Source organism: Centruroides vittatus, unplaced genomic scaffold, assembly GCF_030686945.1.
Source record: "Centruroides vittatus isolate TY-2023 unplaced genomic scaffold, ASM3068694v2 contig_1078, whole genome shotgun sequence".
Classification (NCBI taxonomy): Eukaryota; Metazoa; Arthropoda; class Arachnida; order Scorpiones; family Buthidae; genus Centruroides; species Centruroides vittatus.
In genome coordinates this window covers 1,091,930-1,105,540 of record NW_027120693.1, presented here as the reverse complement: position 1 = coordinate 1,105,540, position 13,611 = coordinate 1,091,930, and the positions used below count along the sequence as shown (strand labels likewise).

Below are 13,611 nucleotides of genomic sequence, written 5' to 3'. Positions count from 1 at the left end.
CCGAAAACGGAGTCGACTCCGGCGTTTTCCGGCCCGTTCGACCGAATTTATCGCCAAAGGTGCTCCGCTTCGGCCAATGGGATTAATCGACGCTATTGACGTCACCGCTGTCTTTGCGTCATTTGACTTTTGCGTGGGCGGATTGCGAGTTCGAATCCGACTCTGGCGCAATCGATCGTTCTGCGGCAGTCACGTGAGCGGCGGCGGGCGACCCACCCGAGGCCGCGAAAATTTCGTCCACCGCGGCCCTACGGGGCGGGGATCGAAAGGGAAGGAGGAAAAAAAACCCCGGACCGCAACCGGTGCGCGGCGACGGCAACAGGTGGACGACGGCGTCGTCGTCGGCGCCACGCGACGCGAAGGGGATTGAAGCGCGCGACTAAGAACAAAGGCTTCGTCTATGACCAGAGAAAATATATATATATTTTAATTCGTCAATCAAAATACAAGTCGTTTTATCGTCCACACACACCGTGTCTGTAACGTATCCGAAACAACGCAGGGTTCGAACAGTCCCGAGTGGTGGACCGTAAACAAAAACGGAAGAAACCAGAAAACGTGTATGTATATATGTATATATATATATATTCATTTATGTACTTTATATACAAGTTGCACAAAAAACTGCTTCTGGAGTTTTTAAACAGCCATTTTTTTAGAGGTAGTCTCGAATGGAAGATAAAGAAAGCCACGACTAGAGACGCGCACCATCGGCCGTACACAACATATATAGATATATATATACGTGTTTGTGCGCTAAAAAAGAAAAAAAACAAAGGAAAAAAAGTAAAGCCGTAACGGAGCGGAATGTGTCGTTTCGTGTCCGGTGTGCGGGGGGAAAGCCGCTCCCTCTTAATACTGTTGTCGTTCGCGATCGATCCGTTGTTTTTCCGGATTGGAACACAGGAGGAAAAAAATATCCACGTGTGTATATTAGTAACAATAAATAAATAAATAACCACGATAAATAGGAATGGCGCTTCTCTGGTTAGACTCGATCACCCCGAAGTCCCTTCTAGGTGACGTAACACGGACTGAAGACAACGGCGACGACTGTACAACCTAATTGCTAGAACTGAGTTTTATTAAATGGAAATCCCACCGCGATGACCGTCAGCTGCATGAAGTGAAGGCTGTTTGTCTTTGTTTTTTGGATTTTTTTATTTGTTTTTTTTTTAATCCTTTAAATTATTACGGGTAGAGGGTTCGAATCCCAGCCATTTAAATAGAGGATGGGTGAAAGACTATGGGAGATGGGACCGATTGTCTCGTCGTGACCGGGAATGGGTTAATCGATCGACACGTTCAACCTCGATTTAACACACGATAAGTACACTTAGATATAATTTTTTTTTCATGCAGATTTACTTTTGGAACAGATGACGGGGGTGTTTTTTATATTTTCTTTTTTTCGAAATTTCGATTGTTTCCGGCAGGTGTTCCAGTCACAATCAAAACAGAGAAGCGGCGCGCCGGGGGGCGCGGCCGGGAAGTGATGTGCAGGTTAGAGGATGGGCTCAGTATCGTCCTCGGGCCCAGCGAAGAAGAGCGTCGGCCAGAACGTCCAGGTGCGCTTTGGTCTGTAAGGAAAAGGGAGGAGGGGAAAAGACGGGGGTTAGAACGTGGCAGAAATGCTCCCCGCGGCGGGACGAAGCGGAAAACGTTCCTCTTCCGCTCCGCTCGTCTCGGCTTCTCCCCCTCCCTCACCGGCGGGCGGGGGGAGTTTGCGGAAGGGACGGGTTCGGACCCCGGATACTCACCGTCTTATAAAACATACAACTCATGCGGTCTTCGTCTTCCGCGTTGGGACAGTCGATGAATCCGTCGCACAGCACGTGATCGTCTATGCAGCGGTAGCGGCCCATTCTGTCGGCGGAAGGACATGCGAACCTTTCCGTACCGTCTTCGGCGGACGGGCACTCTGCAAAGAAGGACAGAGAAAAAAAGAACGGTCACTCTTCTTCTTCTTCCGCCGCCGCCCCCCGAAACGCGCGGCCGGGCCGATTTAATAATAGAAATCGGCCGCACGCGATATTTATATTAAGAACGGCAGCGACTTTTCTTCACCGGGGGAAAAAGGTAAAAGAAAAAAAACGTCACGTGCCTTCCCTTTGACGTCATTTGCCTTCCGTGTTTGACTTCGACTACAATTACCGGCTATCGATTGACCTCCGTGCCACATGCAACGCGGTTATTTTCGGACGCCCGACGCACCTTTTCCCCCGAGCCCGGCCCGTCCCGTTCCTCCCCGCCATCGATCGCGTCGGCCGCTCTCCGTCCCGGTCGGGGGTTGGCGCCCCGGCGAGGGTGCGCGGACCCTTTCCTCCGAATTCGTTGGGAGCCGGCGCCGGGAAGGGGTTCGAACGAAGAAACGGCGACGGGCCCTCCCGCCTCCGCCGACGGGACGGCCGGCGAAGGGACCGGGTCCGGAGGGGAGGGGGGCGGAAGGGCGGCGTCTCCCGAGCGGGCCCGCGGGCGGAGGAGCCTTTCGTCCGACGCCGAACGGGACGTTCCGACCAGCCCAAGCGCCCGCCTCCTCCTCCATTGATTGGTCGCGACGGACGGCAGTTCCAGTCACCGCCAGTTACCTCCACGGCCCGACCAATGGAGAGAGGCCGGCGTCCTCTTCTCCTTTCGGCGGCCCGTCGGGCCCTCTTTCAGCCGGGCGCGCGCCGGGGGTTCGGGCCCGTCACCTCCTCCCTTTTGCGCCCTCTCGGCCGAAATCGCCGCCGCGCGGGGTTCGAACCAGTCGTATCCGCGGTGGCTGCGGCGACGGGTCCGAAACGGCGGCGGGCCGCCTCCCGATTAACCGGCGGGTCGCACCTGGGGGAGGGCCGGACGCGACGTCGGCGACCGAAACCGGAGGCAGACGACGGAAGCCAAACGACCGGAACAGAAGTTGCCAGGCAATCTGCCAATCGGATTCGTAGGTCAACGACTCCCTTTATTTGGCAACGTTCCAAGTTTTTTCCGGCACGGTCTACCTGACTGGCTCCGTCGATCTGGGCCGGACCTGTTGGATCCGGCCCGAAAGTCCGCACGCGCCCGGGCGCCCCCTCCCGGACGGCCCGCCCGCTTCTCGCCGCTCTCGTCGCCGGCGTCGGGCGAGAGAGATCCTCCGCCGAAAAAACACCCAGAAAGGGGGGAATTCCCGTCGGCCGGACTCCATTTTGAATGGGTGACGAGTCGGGGGAGGAGACCGGAGACGGCGGGGGGTGGACGGCAGTCAAAATGCGAATGAGACGCGGAAAACCCGAAAAACGCCTCCTTCGGTAAACAAAATGGCGGCGGCACGCGACGGACGAGCGAAAAGGGCGGAAACGAAATCTCGGCCCGCGCGGGACTGGGAAGCGTCCGGGAGGAACGCCGTCCCACCCCCACGGCCCGACGTCCCCGGCGGGCCGGAAGAAGCGGAACGGCGCCGGCGCCGGGCGGAAACCGCGGCTTGAACAATGGCGGCTCTTCACCTAGGTTGGGGAAGACGAATTGCGGTGCAAACGGACTACACCGGGCCCGACGCCGGTTTCACCCCATCGATCGCTTCCCCCCTCCAATTAGCCTTCTTGCCGGGTTCGGGGGTTAGAGGGCGCCGGGTCTCCCGTCCCCGCTCGCGCCGTCGCCCAACCCGGCGGACCTTGTTTGTCTGCCATTGTCTCCCGCTACCTTTTATTTCCATAGCAACCTCACGATTCTCGACGAGGGCGAAAGTCGGCGCAGCCGACGCCGCCGGAAATTGCGGTAACGCGATCCGCCCCCGTTTAAACCCAACGCTTCGGCCGGGGCCCCGCCGAAAAGGCCCGCCGGAGGGGGAGGGGGAAACGGTCCCGACTTTCCCCCTTCCCGAAAATCGGACGTTGGCATTGTTTGTTCCGCAGTGACGCGGGGATTGGAAATTCGAATCGTGACGTCGTCGTCGGACGTCCGCGTCATTGGACGATCAACAGGTGAGCGCTTTCTCGTCCGGACGTCTGCGATTTCCCTCGGCGGATAAATCTCCCGGGCGCGACCCGGGCCCCATTTTCACCCCCCGAGTGCTGAGGGGCGGTGGAGTCGGGGTTTCTCGGCTTTCGTTCCCACACCCTTTGATCCTCCCGGAGGACGGGATCCGTTAATCCCCGCTCCCGGGGATAAAACCGGTGGAAAGAGAAAGGGGGAGGAGACGAAGAAGGAGCCTTGGGCGCCCTAATCCCTGCCATGGGGGCCAATTAAACGGACGAGGGGGCTCCGGTCGACCAGACAAAGGGAAGAAGCGCGCGCTCGGCCCGGTGACGTGACGAGTGGTGGGGTCGAGGAGGAGGGAGGGAGGGAGAGGCCGTCCCCCCTCGGCGAGGGCTTTAATTAAGTGCGGATGAGGTCCGGCGTCGGAGGAGGAGGAGGAGGATCGATCGGCCTACCTGCGGGACTTAACGGGGGATGCGGAGTGCAGACTCAATTAGGTGATTGGCTGTCGGGTCCAGTAGCAACAACCAGGACGAGTTGGATTCGACCGAACGGAGTTTGTTCGATGTTTGTGGCGCCAAGAGGCGATCAATGGCGAAATCTAGCGGATGCACACGTCCTCCGTCCAGGTTGCTTTGTGTGTCGCTTCGCATCCGCTTGGCAGATTGTCTGGAGTCAGTCGGCTGCGGTTCCAAAGATGCCATGAATCATGGATGACGGAAGATGACTCAAACCCTCCCCCTCCTCCTCCTCCTGCCGCCCCCTTCCGAATTTTCGGTCCTAGACAAAGAGATAACGTCTCGTGCGGCGCGATCGATGCCTTCGGCGGCGATAATCGGTCGGAGGGGAAAGGTCGCCAACCTCCCGTCTGTCCATCTCGTTGCCCCGACCACCCGAACGGGCACCGGGGTCGAGCCCTCCCCCTCTCCTTCTCCCTTCCGGCGGCGCACCCTTTCTCGGCAAAGAGGAAAGGCCCTCCGTCTCCGTCCCCCTGTAAATGGCGCTCGCCCGCCGAGTCTCCGGACAGCGGGAGAGGCCGACCCGCGGGGCCGGCGTTGGCTTTTTTCCTCTCCTTCCCGCCCCCGTCGGGGAGGAAGTCGACGGTTCCCTCCCCTCGGAAGAAAGGTGGGCGCCGCGTCACTTCCGGCGCCTCGGAGCGTGACCTTTACTAAATTTAGAATCCCCGGAGTGACGGGCGGCGGACAAGAATGAAAGGGAAGAGACGTAAAAGGCGCCGCTTCCCCCAAACGAACGTCTCCCGACTAAAAGGGTAAGGGGAGGAAGGACCGCGGGGCCCCAAAAACCGCCGGTCGGGGGGCCCCGGGCGCCGTTTAGGCCAGAGAAACGGAAAGAGGGCGAGGGCCGAATCGGCGCCGCCCGGTGAGGATGGAGGCGTCGAGGGGAAAGAAAAGCCGGTGGGGCCCGGACGGGGCCCGCTCGAAGACGAGGCACCGAGGAGTGACAGACACCGGAGATCGATAGAGCGGCGTCTTCGAGACCCACTCCGCTCCTTCTAATGGAATTAAGTTTTTCTCGCCCGACGGTAAATTCGTCGGGCGGTCGCCCCCACCTGACGCTCCCTTCTCTCTCCGTCGCTCCCGTTTGCGGCCGCCCAGCGGGAGAGGGAGAGAAAAATGGGGAGCCCGCGCACTCTCCACTACTAAAGGGATCGGGCGCGGGTCCCGGACCGTCATCGGTCCCCTCCGTCCGACACCGGGAGGGACCTCCGGCCCCGGGGTCGGCGGCGGTCGTTCGGTCACGCGACCAGATAATGGGCCGGGGAGAAGCGACACGAGAAAACACTAAAGAGTGAGTCAATCCCAAAAATAGAATTGACGTCACGGCCGATAAAATCGTGCCGCGCACCGGGATGAATGAGCAATACTCGTCACTTTTCCGAATGGCAGAAGAGCGTCTTCCCTTTCCGGAACGGTGATTCGGCCGTGGCCCTCCCACCCGAGCGGGCTCCGTCTAGCCCCGTCCCGTCCGTCCCCCTTCCTCTCCCCGACCGCTCGGGCCCCCGGGGGAGGGGAGGGAGGCGGTGGCCGGCCCGTCCCCCCGGAGTAAAGAGGCACGCGCGCACACAACTCACCTATCTGGGGCACGTCGTACTGGCGGTTGGCTCGTCGCACTCTGAGCGAGCGGCCGGCGGCGGGGTCCACCTTGTCGGGGTCCGAGTAACGGGGGTCCCTCTTGGCCCAGGGTTGGCGGAAGAAGGAGCCGCGCGGAACGTCGTTGGCGGCCGCCTGCGTGGCCGGGAGCAGTGGCCTCTGCTCGGCAGACGAGACGAAAGTCCGCGATCTCGGCGAGAGTTGAGCGGCCAGAAGGTCCGTGCAGAGGAACAACAGAAGACATAAATGCACACCTCCCATCGCTTGGCTCTGACTGACTCACAACACCATGGATCCACTCTGTCGAAGCGGGCTCTTCACCATCGGCGTCCGGCCTCCAGATGGAACCAGTATGGCTACATTTATTCTTCTCGCCCACACAATCTACCAGCCTCACTCTGGCGCGGTAGCGTGCGTAGTAGCTGCATTCGATACGTCACTCTGAATGCGGACCGCCCCCGTCACGTGACTCCACCGGTTCCCGTTTCCATTGGTCCGGCCCGGCCCGCCGTTCGGGCCCCCGCCCCTCCGCCGCCGGCCCGAACCATCCGCGGGGCTCCGCTCGGGTCGGCGGACAGAGGGACTTCTCCCTCCTTTTCCTCCGTTTCGGGCCCGTCGGACATAGGGGTCACCGGAGATAGAGACGGTCCCGCTTGGGTTGGGCGCGCGCCGCCGAATTTTCTAGAGAGGGGCGCGTGAAAGGAACCCGTTTCGGTCTCCCGCCTTCTTTCCAGGTGGGAAAAGGTGTCGCCGGGTTCGGGGCCTCCCGCCTTCTGTCGGGACGGAAATTTCGGACGGCTGCCGGGGCCACTTCCGCCCCCCGCTAGTCACTCGGTCGTCGTCCGAAAGGGGGGGTGGCATCGGGCCTCCTCCCTCGGTCACCCCGAGAAACGGCGGTGGCGGCGAGTGATTGATCGCTTCTTCTTCCGCCGTGACAAGATGGCGCCGAGCGACGCGGCTTCTCTTTTCTCCGGTAAAACTCGCCTTTCCTCCCCTTTCATCTACCGGGTCTGTAGTAGCGCGCTCATTCCCCCACCCCCGACCTTTCGACCTTTCTTCTCCGGACCGGCGACGAACTTTACTCCTCGGTAAAATCCCGCCCGAGAGGGAGGAAGAAAACCATCGGAATCCTCCGAACACCTCCATAAATTGTCTGGACGAATAAAGTGGCATTCGGGTTCTGGAAACGTCGCCCCCTGCGGGGGTTACGAAGAAAGAAAAAAAAAATGTCGTTTCCAGGCACCCGTCCGTTTCTGGGAAGCAAAACCGTTTCGACCCTCGAACGCAATTCTTCGCGGAAACAACCTTTCCGGTTATTTCCATTTTATTTTATTTTAATTTTTGTTTTTCATTTTTCGGAAATTTTACCTTTCCTCCATACTGAAGTCCAGGTGGCGCGCCGAAAAAAAAATTCTCTCAGTACGTCTGGATAGATCTCTCGAGATGAGGGTCGAATCCTTTCCTCTACTCTCGCGAGAATTTCGCCGACCTTTCGCTTCCGACCCGGTTTCGGACCGAATTAGGCAACACTTTACAAAACCAACGTTTAGGACGTTAGGGGGCGTCGCCGAAATCTTTGCTCCGGAAGGTATTTACGAACGCTCGAAAGTAAGAATCGAAAATCGAACGTTCGAAAAGGGAAAGGAAAGCTGAGCTGTACGAGTCGAGAATTTCGCCGGCGAAATCGTCGTCTTGTCTAATTGACACCGAAGGTCGGAGCGTGGGGCGTCTTCTGGTGACGTAACGACTCCGTGGAGGAAGAGCGAGAGCCAAGTCGAAAGCGATAATCGTCGGCGATTTCTTAAATCGTCCGAATTTTCGGTCGGCCGCGGTTAGAGAGAGAGAGACGAGGGGAGGGAACGAAAGAGAAAAGCTGCCATTTTCTTCGTTTGGGTTAAGAATCGTCAGCGCCGAGCTCGGAAAGTGCGGGCCGAAAGTGGAAAAATATCGATTTTTTCGATCGGAGGCGTGGATCGCCTCTTCGCGATCTTCTTTACCCACGATCGTCTCTCTCACCTGTCTAACCTTTCGTAGGTTAAAACGCTGCCTTCCTCCCAAAGCGCCAGCCAACCCCCCTCTCCCCCGCAACTCTCTAAGGAATTTGATCGAGGCGGCGACGGAGACCGAAAATCGAAGGAACTTTCGGAACCGGCGACAAAACGGTAGAGGGTGGCGGGCGGGATGAATTCGCCGCCGAATCGACCAATGGGAGGAGGCCGAGTCTTCCGCCGCTTCTGATTCTGTAGGAAAGGGACGGGCACTTTCTGGAGACGCCGGGCTGCCGGGGGTTAGTAAACTCTCGAAAATAGCACCCTCTTCCGGTTTCCTTCGGAACTCGGCCCCGCGCCGCTGGTGGCTAGCGGACCAGGTGGGTGCCCCCGAAATCCCGGCTTTCCCGCGCCACGGAGATCCGAGCGGGAAAAGCCGCTTGTCAGGGGCCGCGTGTCCCTTCCGCTTCGATTTACTCGATTAAGTCGGGATCGTCCGGATTAATGGAGGCTCTCCCGGAATTTCATCGCCCCTCTCCCCTCGGTGGCTCGGTTAACCCCGACGTCGTGTCGACAACCGCGTCGCGTGCCCGCCGCATGACGGCGCGTGCCGAGATGGTCACGCCACCGCGCGCGATTCCTCCGGCCCCGACGCCGCTCGGAAAACGGCCAGGGGGCGCGATTACAGAGAAAAAAGGGACGAAAACACTCACGTGTCTCCCTTTCGGAGTCTTCTCGTGTCACGTGACGTGCGGGATTATGGAAAACCGCAAACCCTGCCCCGGGCAGCTACGACCGTTTACGTGGAATCCCCAAAGTGGCGTTCTTCCGACGGGGAAGACGGATGCCTCCTCCCGATACACGCGCGAATCGTGTAAACGCGTCCCTGATGGTCACGTGATTAGCGGGGCGGAAGGTTCCACTCGGAGCGGGCGGGGGTAGGGAGCCACCCCAAATCAGCGGTGGCTGGCGAGTACAGACCCACGGATCCGACCGAAAAACGGCGGTTCGGCCCCTCCCGCCACTTTATTGTTTCCGAATTTGGAGGAAAAAAGAGGCGCAGAGGTAAGCGACCCCGTTTCATCGAGCGGAGCGAATCGCGTGCCGATCGGAATTAGAATTAAAGTCGATTCCGGGTAACGGCACCCTCTACCCCCATTCGCAACGTTGGCCGCGCGCGAAACGCCAGGCGAAAAATCGCGGTCGTCCGCGCTTCGATTTTCTCGCTCGACCCGATCCTTTGTTTTTGCCGGGTGCAGGCTGGACCCGGTCCAAAGGAGAGAGAGAGAGACAGACACTTGTGGATCACCTGTTTCGCCTCGCCGACCGAACTGGCGATCCAGACGACGTCGATGGCAAAGGGAGGAAGAGCCACGCCTTCGACTCTAAATTACTAACACCCGAGCGATAACGCGATATTCCCACTCCAACAGAAGCTGTAATTACTCAAACCCCACGCCTTTCCTATTGTTTCCGATAAGGCCCTGTGTGTAAAACCCATTGTGACGCCACGATTAAGGATCAAACGGTATCGTTTCCTTTCGGCGCACGCGAACACCCGCCCGCCGTTTGTCTTCTTCCCTCTTCTACCCACCTTTCAAGCCACCGGAATCACGCGCCGGACACTCGACGAAGCCCCAAAAAGCCCATCTTCCCCCTGGGGGCACGATGGGTCAGCCTAACAGCCAGCGTCGAGCGGCCGCTTACAGACCAAAGGTGCCGCTCGATTTTCTCTCGTTCTGTTAAAATCTCATTTGTCGACGCGATGTTCTTAAGTACTTGTATACGTCACTCTTCCAGTCGCCGGTTCTTACCCCGTCCTAACCTTCGTTAGCGCCGCGGCGCCGATCGACGCGAGCGAGGATAGAGGAGAAGTCGGTCGAGGAAAGTCTTCTATTTTTGGAAACGGAAACGCGAAAAGGGAGGAGGAAGAGGAGGAACAGGTGAGACGGAGATCGACGGCAACAAGTAGTTGTCGGGACCACGGATCGTCTGCGGACATCCGCCCAGACGGCCGCCAGGCGCCACGAAGCGGGACGGCGAACGTCCGGCCAGGAGGGAGGTAAAAGGGGGACGGACAGACCCTCCGACGTCCTACGCCTCTCCCCCCGTTCGCCGCGGTCCACCGGGGACGCGGGGTTGGCTCATTAGTTACCAGTTCGCCCCGGGCCTGCGCCAGGCGCGCGCCGCCGACAACGGAATAACGAGTAACCCCCGCGCGCCGCGGGTCGGCGTCCGGCCCGCGGCGCGTGAGCGGAACGATAATTGCCGGCGGAGGAAGAGAAGTGAATGAGCCGGTGATTGCCGCCGACGAAAAGAAAATTGGTTCGCCCCGCGGCGCGCGTCTTCGTCCGTTCGAGGTCGAAAGTGATTCCTCCCCCTCTCCCCACGGCCTCCTCTTCCTCCTCCCCCGCCGGTCGAAACGCGTCGCGACCGGGCGCGCGCGCGCCAACGCGTGGGAAACGAGGACAAAGGAGAGAGCGAAAATTCGATTAGATAGGAGCGAATAATAAAATAAAAATAAAAAAAGGCGCTGGGAAAATCATCGTGGGGAGGGAGAGAGAGAGAGAAGTCGCTGTTGACAAGATTCGCTCGGCTATTTATAGAATAAATTTAGGTCTCCTCTCGGTGCGAGTCAACATCTTTGACGTCATCCATTTTCCGTATCCCCGCCGCGCGGGCTGAAGAGGACGAAGCGGGCGCTGCCCAGTCTTTCCATCGGGCCCGACGACGCGCGACTACTAAACGGAAAATTAGCGGCGGTTTCCTTCTTCCGGTCCTCCCGGGGTCTCTCTCCCCCTTACCGGCGTGACGTCACGACGCGCGCGAAACCCGTTCCCGACGGCAGAGACAATAAAGAGGACGGAAGGATGCAATGTCGGTTTATTGAAAGTCAAAATTTTACAAATGAGACAGAGTTAGAGAGAGAGAAAGAGAAAAAAGATTGAGAGAAAATAGATATTGCTGCCGAGCTTGACATCCACTGATCACGTGACAGAGGTAGAGTACAAAAATCGGAACGTTGTCGGGCGTTTTTCGTTGTAGGTCATCCGGAACGACGTCTAAACCACATTTTTTCCTTTTTTTTTAAAAAAAAGAGCAACAGAAAACAAAAAAAGCGGAGCACCCGCGCTCGATACACAATTTCTTCTTCTGTACAAAGGACCCGAGCGGGCCGCCGGAAATAAGTTAGAGCTTTTCTTTTTTAAAAAAATCCAAGAGGGGCGCCTGGCCGCGGCCCGGCCTGGTTCGTCCCAGACGGAAGGGGTTGGGGCCCCCGGCTCGTGTCTCGCCTCCTCCTACGCTTCCGCCGACGACTTTGGTCGCGTCCTGGCTCTTCTTCTGGCCAGCTCCGAGGCGGCCACCGGTTCCAGGTTGGGGGGCGTCGGGTAATTGCTGATGGCGTCGAAGGTGGCGGCCGTGGCTCCCTGCGAAAGAAAACCTTCCTTTTAGTCAGAACATCACGTGTCCTCCCCCTCCGGCGCCGCTCTCTCTTAAACACCCTTTTCTCCCCTGCCCTTAAGGTAATGGAAAGAACCGAACCCCGTCCTCACCTTGACCAAATGGGCTTCTTGGTGTAGTAGTTGAACGCTGGGCAAGCGGTCCCGGCCCGTGATCCACACGTGGTTCAGGATGTCGCCCGCTCTGTACCGCTGCTTGGGGTCCACGTGCAGCATCTTCTGTACCAAATGCTGCGGGAGGAAGAAACAGAAAAGTTTTTATCGTCCGGCCGACGGGAAATGATGCAAATCGGAAGGAAATCGGGTGTTACCTTGGCGGGAGAACTGATGTTCGTCCAGTTACCCGCGGTCAGCTCGAACCTGCCCTCTCCGATCCTGGCCAGAATTTCGCCTGGTGTGTCGCTGGGTCCGTTGGCGAACGGAGAATGCCTGCGGAAGGAAACAAATGAGTCGAGGGGTCGAAGGTCGGCACCCCTCCACACTTCGCGGCTGGCCACGCACCCGAAAAGGGGAGAATTCCCAACAGCCTCGACTCCCTTTTAACCGGGAATTCCCTCTCAAAATTCCGCCAGAGCCGAGGGTTCTCACGCCAGGGAAACGAGTTTCCAGTTCGATTCACCGGAAACTCGTCCGTCTTCTCTAACGAATTCCGACACGCCCCGCGTCACGAAGGTCTGAGGAGGGGAGGGAAAAAATACAAAATAATACGTCGGGGGCGTGGCCGGAGAGTCGAGAAAGGACGGGGCAATTCGGAGTATTATTATTATTATTATTATTATTATTATTATTATTATTATTATCGGATTACCCGGCCAACATGGTGTAAAGCAGAACGCCCATGCTCCAGACGTCGCAGGCCTCGTCGTAGCCCTGCCTCTTGAGCACCTCCGGAGCCACGAAATTGGCCGTGTAACAGGGGGTCATCAGCAGCCCGTTCTCCGCCCTGATCTGTTTGGCAAAGCCAAAATCGCACACTCTCAGGCATTCGGGGTTCTCCGATTGGTCCGCGTAGACGATGTTCGACGGCTTCAGATCCCGGTGAACCACCTGCACCAAGAGAGGAAGAGAAGAATAAATAGATAAAAGTCCGTTAATCGAGGAGGAGGAGGTCTACGGGAGGGGGCCTTACCCCGTTGTCGTTCAGGTATTTGATGGTCCTGCAAATGACCTCGAGCACGGCGCTGGCTTCCCTCTCGCTGAAGAACTTCTTGCTGAGGATCTTGTCCAGCAGCTCGCCCCCCTTCAGCAACTCCATCACCAGGTAGACGGAGGTGGCGTCTTCGTAAACCTGTTCACGAACGGAACGTGACTCTCGTCATCGATTTAACGACCCGAAAAGTCGCGCGTGATAAAAGGTTCTCTCTCCTATTTGTTTGCCGTGGGTGTGGCGAAATATCGCGTGCTCCGGTCATCTGTATTCCGCGAGGTGAACCCCGATTCTATTTTGGGTGACGGTCGTTAGTAATTGCCGCGTTAAGAAACGAGTGAACGGAATTAAAAGGATTCCGGGGGAGAGCAGGGGGAGGAAAACGAACGAAATCGCTCGCGTAACCAACTACGTAATTACGTCGTAAAGCGTGACGATGTTAGGATGCTGTCCGTAACGCAGCAGGATCTCGATCTCCTCTTGGCAGTCCTTCTTCGACTTATTTACAATCTGAAAGATAAAAATCGCCGTCAGTGACGCATTCGTAACGTTCGAGACGCGCGAGAGAAACGTTACGCCGCCGGTAACGCTTACGTTACGGGAGACGTTTTAGCCACTCGACTTATTAATAAAATGCGTAAATTAAGGAAAACGAGAAGAGTAACGACGGCGCGCGTCACGCAACACCGCCTTCGCGACGCGGTTAATTCTCCACTAAACCGATCGACACGTATACAAATTATAGAGTAATCGAGAGACCGAGTTGCAGGTTTATTTTTCAAGTTACGCCGAGCGATCGTTCACGGTTTAAGTGGCGTGTTCGGCGTAACGTTCGTCTCCTCTTCTCCATTATTCTCCACTAGGCTCGGTAAATTTCCACTATTTACTCGGAAACGTTTCCGAATGGCTTTAATGCAAACAAGAAGATCTTCGGAGAGGGATTAGAGAAGAGAAGAGCAACAAAA

At 57.7% G+C, this 13,611-nt stretch overlaps 2 protein-coding genes across 4 annotated transcripts in view; both read right to left on the bottom strand.

Annotated features, from left to right (window-relative positions):
- Nucleotides 1-401: 401 nt before the first annotated feature.
- On the bottom strand, nucleotides 402-6,615 carry LOC136974235 (uncharacterized). Its single transcript, XM_067269067.1, has 3 exons — nucleotides 6,032-6,615; nucleotides 1,761-1,921; nucleotides 402-1,580 (listed from the first exon to the last, which is right to left on the bottom strand). The coding sequence occupies exons 1-3, from the start codon at nucleotides 6,309-6,311 to the stop codon at nucleotides 1,518-1,520; spliced, it is 504 nt and encodes a 167-aa protein (XP_067125168.1). The 5' UTR covers nucleotides 6,312-6,615; the 3' UTR covers nucleotides 402-1,517.
- A 4,292-nt stretch (nucleotides 6,616-10,907) lies between these two features.
- Nucleotides 10,908-13,611, bottom strand: part of S6kII (Ribosomal protein S6 kinase II) — a 107,145-nt gene continuing 104,441 nt past the window's right edge. For all 3 annotated transcript variants that reach the window (XM_067268969.1, XM_067268974.1, XM_067268962.1), the window contains 6 exons: nucleotides 13,067-13,156; nucleotides 12,629-12,787; nucleotides 12,308-12,546; nucleotides 11,811-11,928; nucleotides 11,593-11,730; nucleotides 10,908-11,466 (listed from right to left, as the gene is read on the bottom strand). In XM_067268969.1, coding sequence (XP_067125070.1) covers nucleotides 11,338-11,466; nucleotides 11,593-11,730; nucleotides 11,811-11,928; nucleotides 12,308-12,546; nucleotides 12,629-12,787; nucleotides 13,067-13,156 — 873 coding nt within the window. In that variant the 3' untranslated portion in view covers nucleotides 10,908-11,337. The remainder of the gene's footprint in view (nucleotides 11,467-11,592; nucleotides 11,731-11,810; nucleotides 11,929-12,307; nucleotides 12,547-12,628; nucleotides 12,788-13,066; nucleotides 13,157-13,611) is intronic.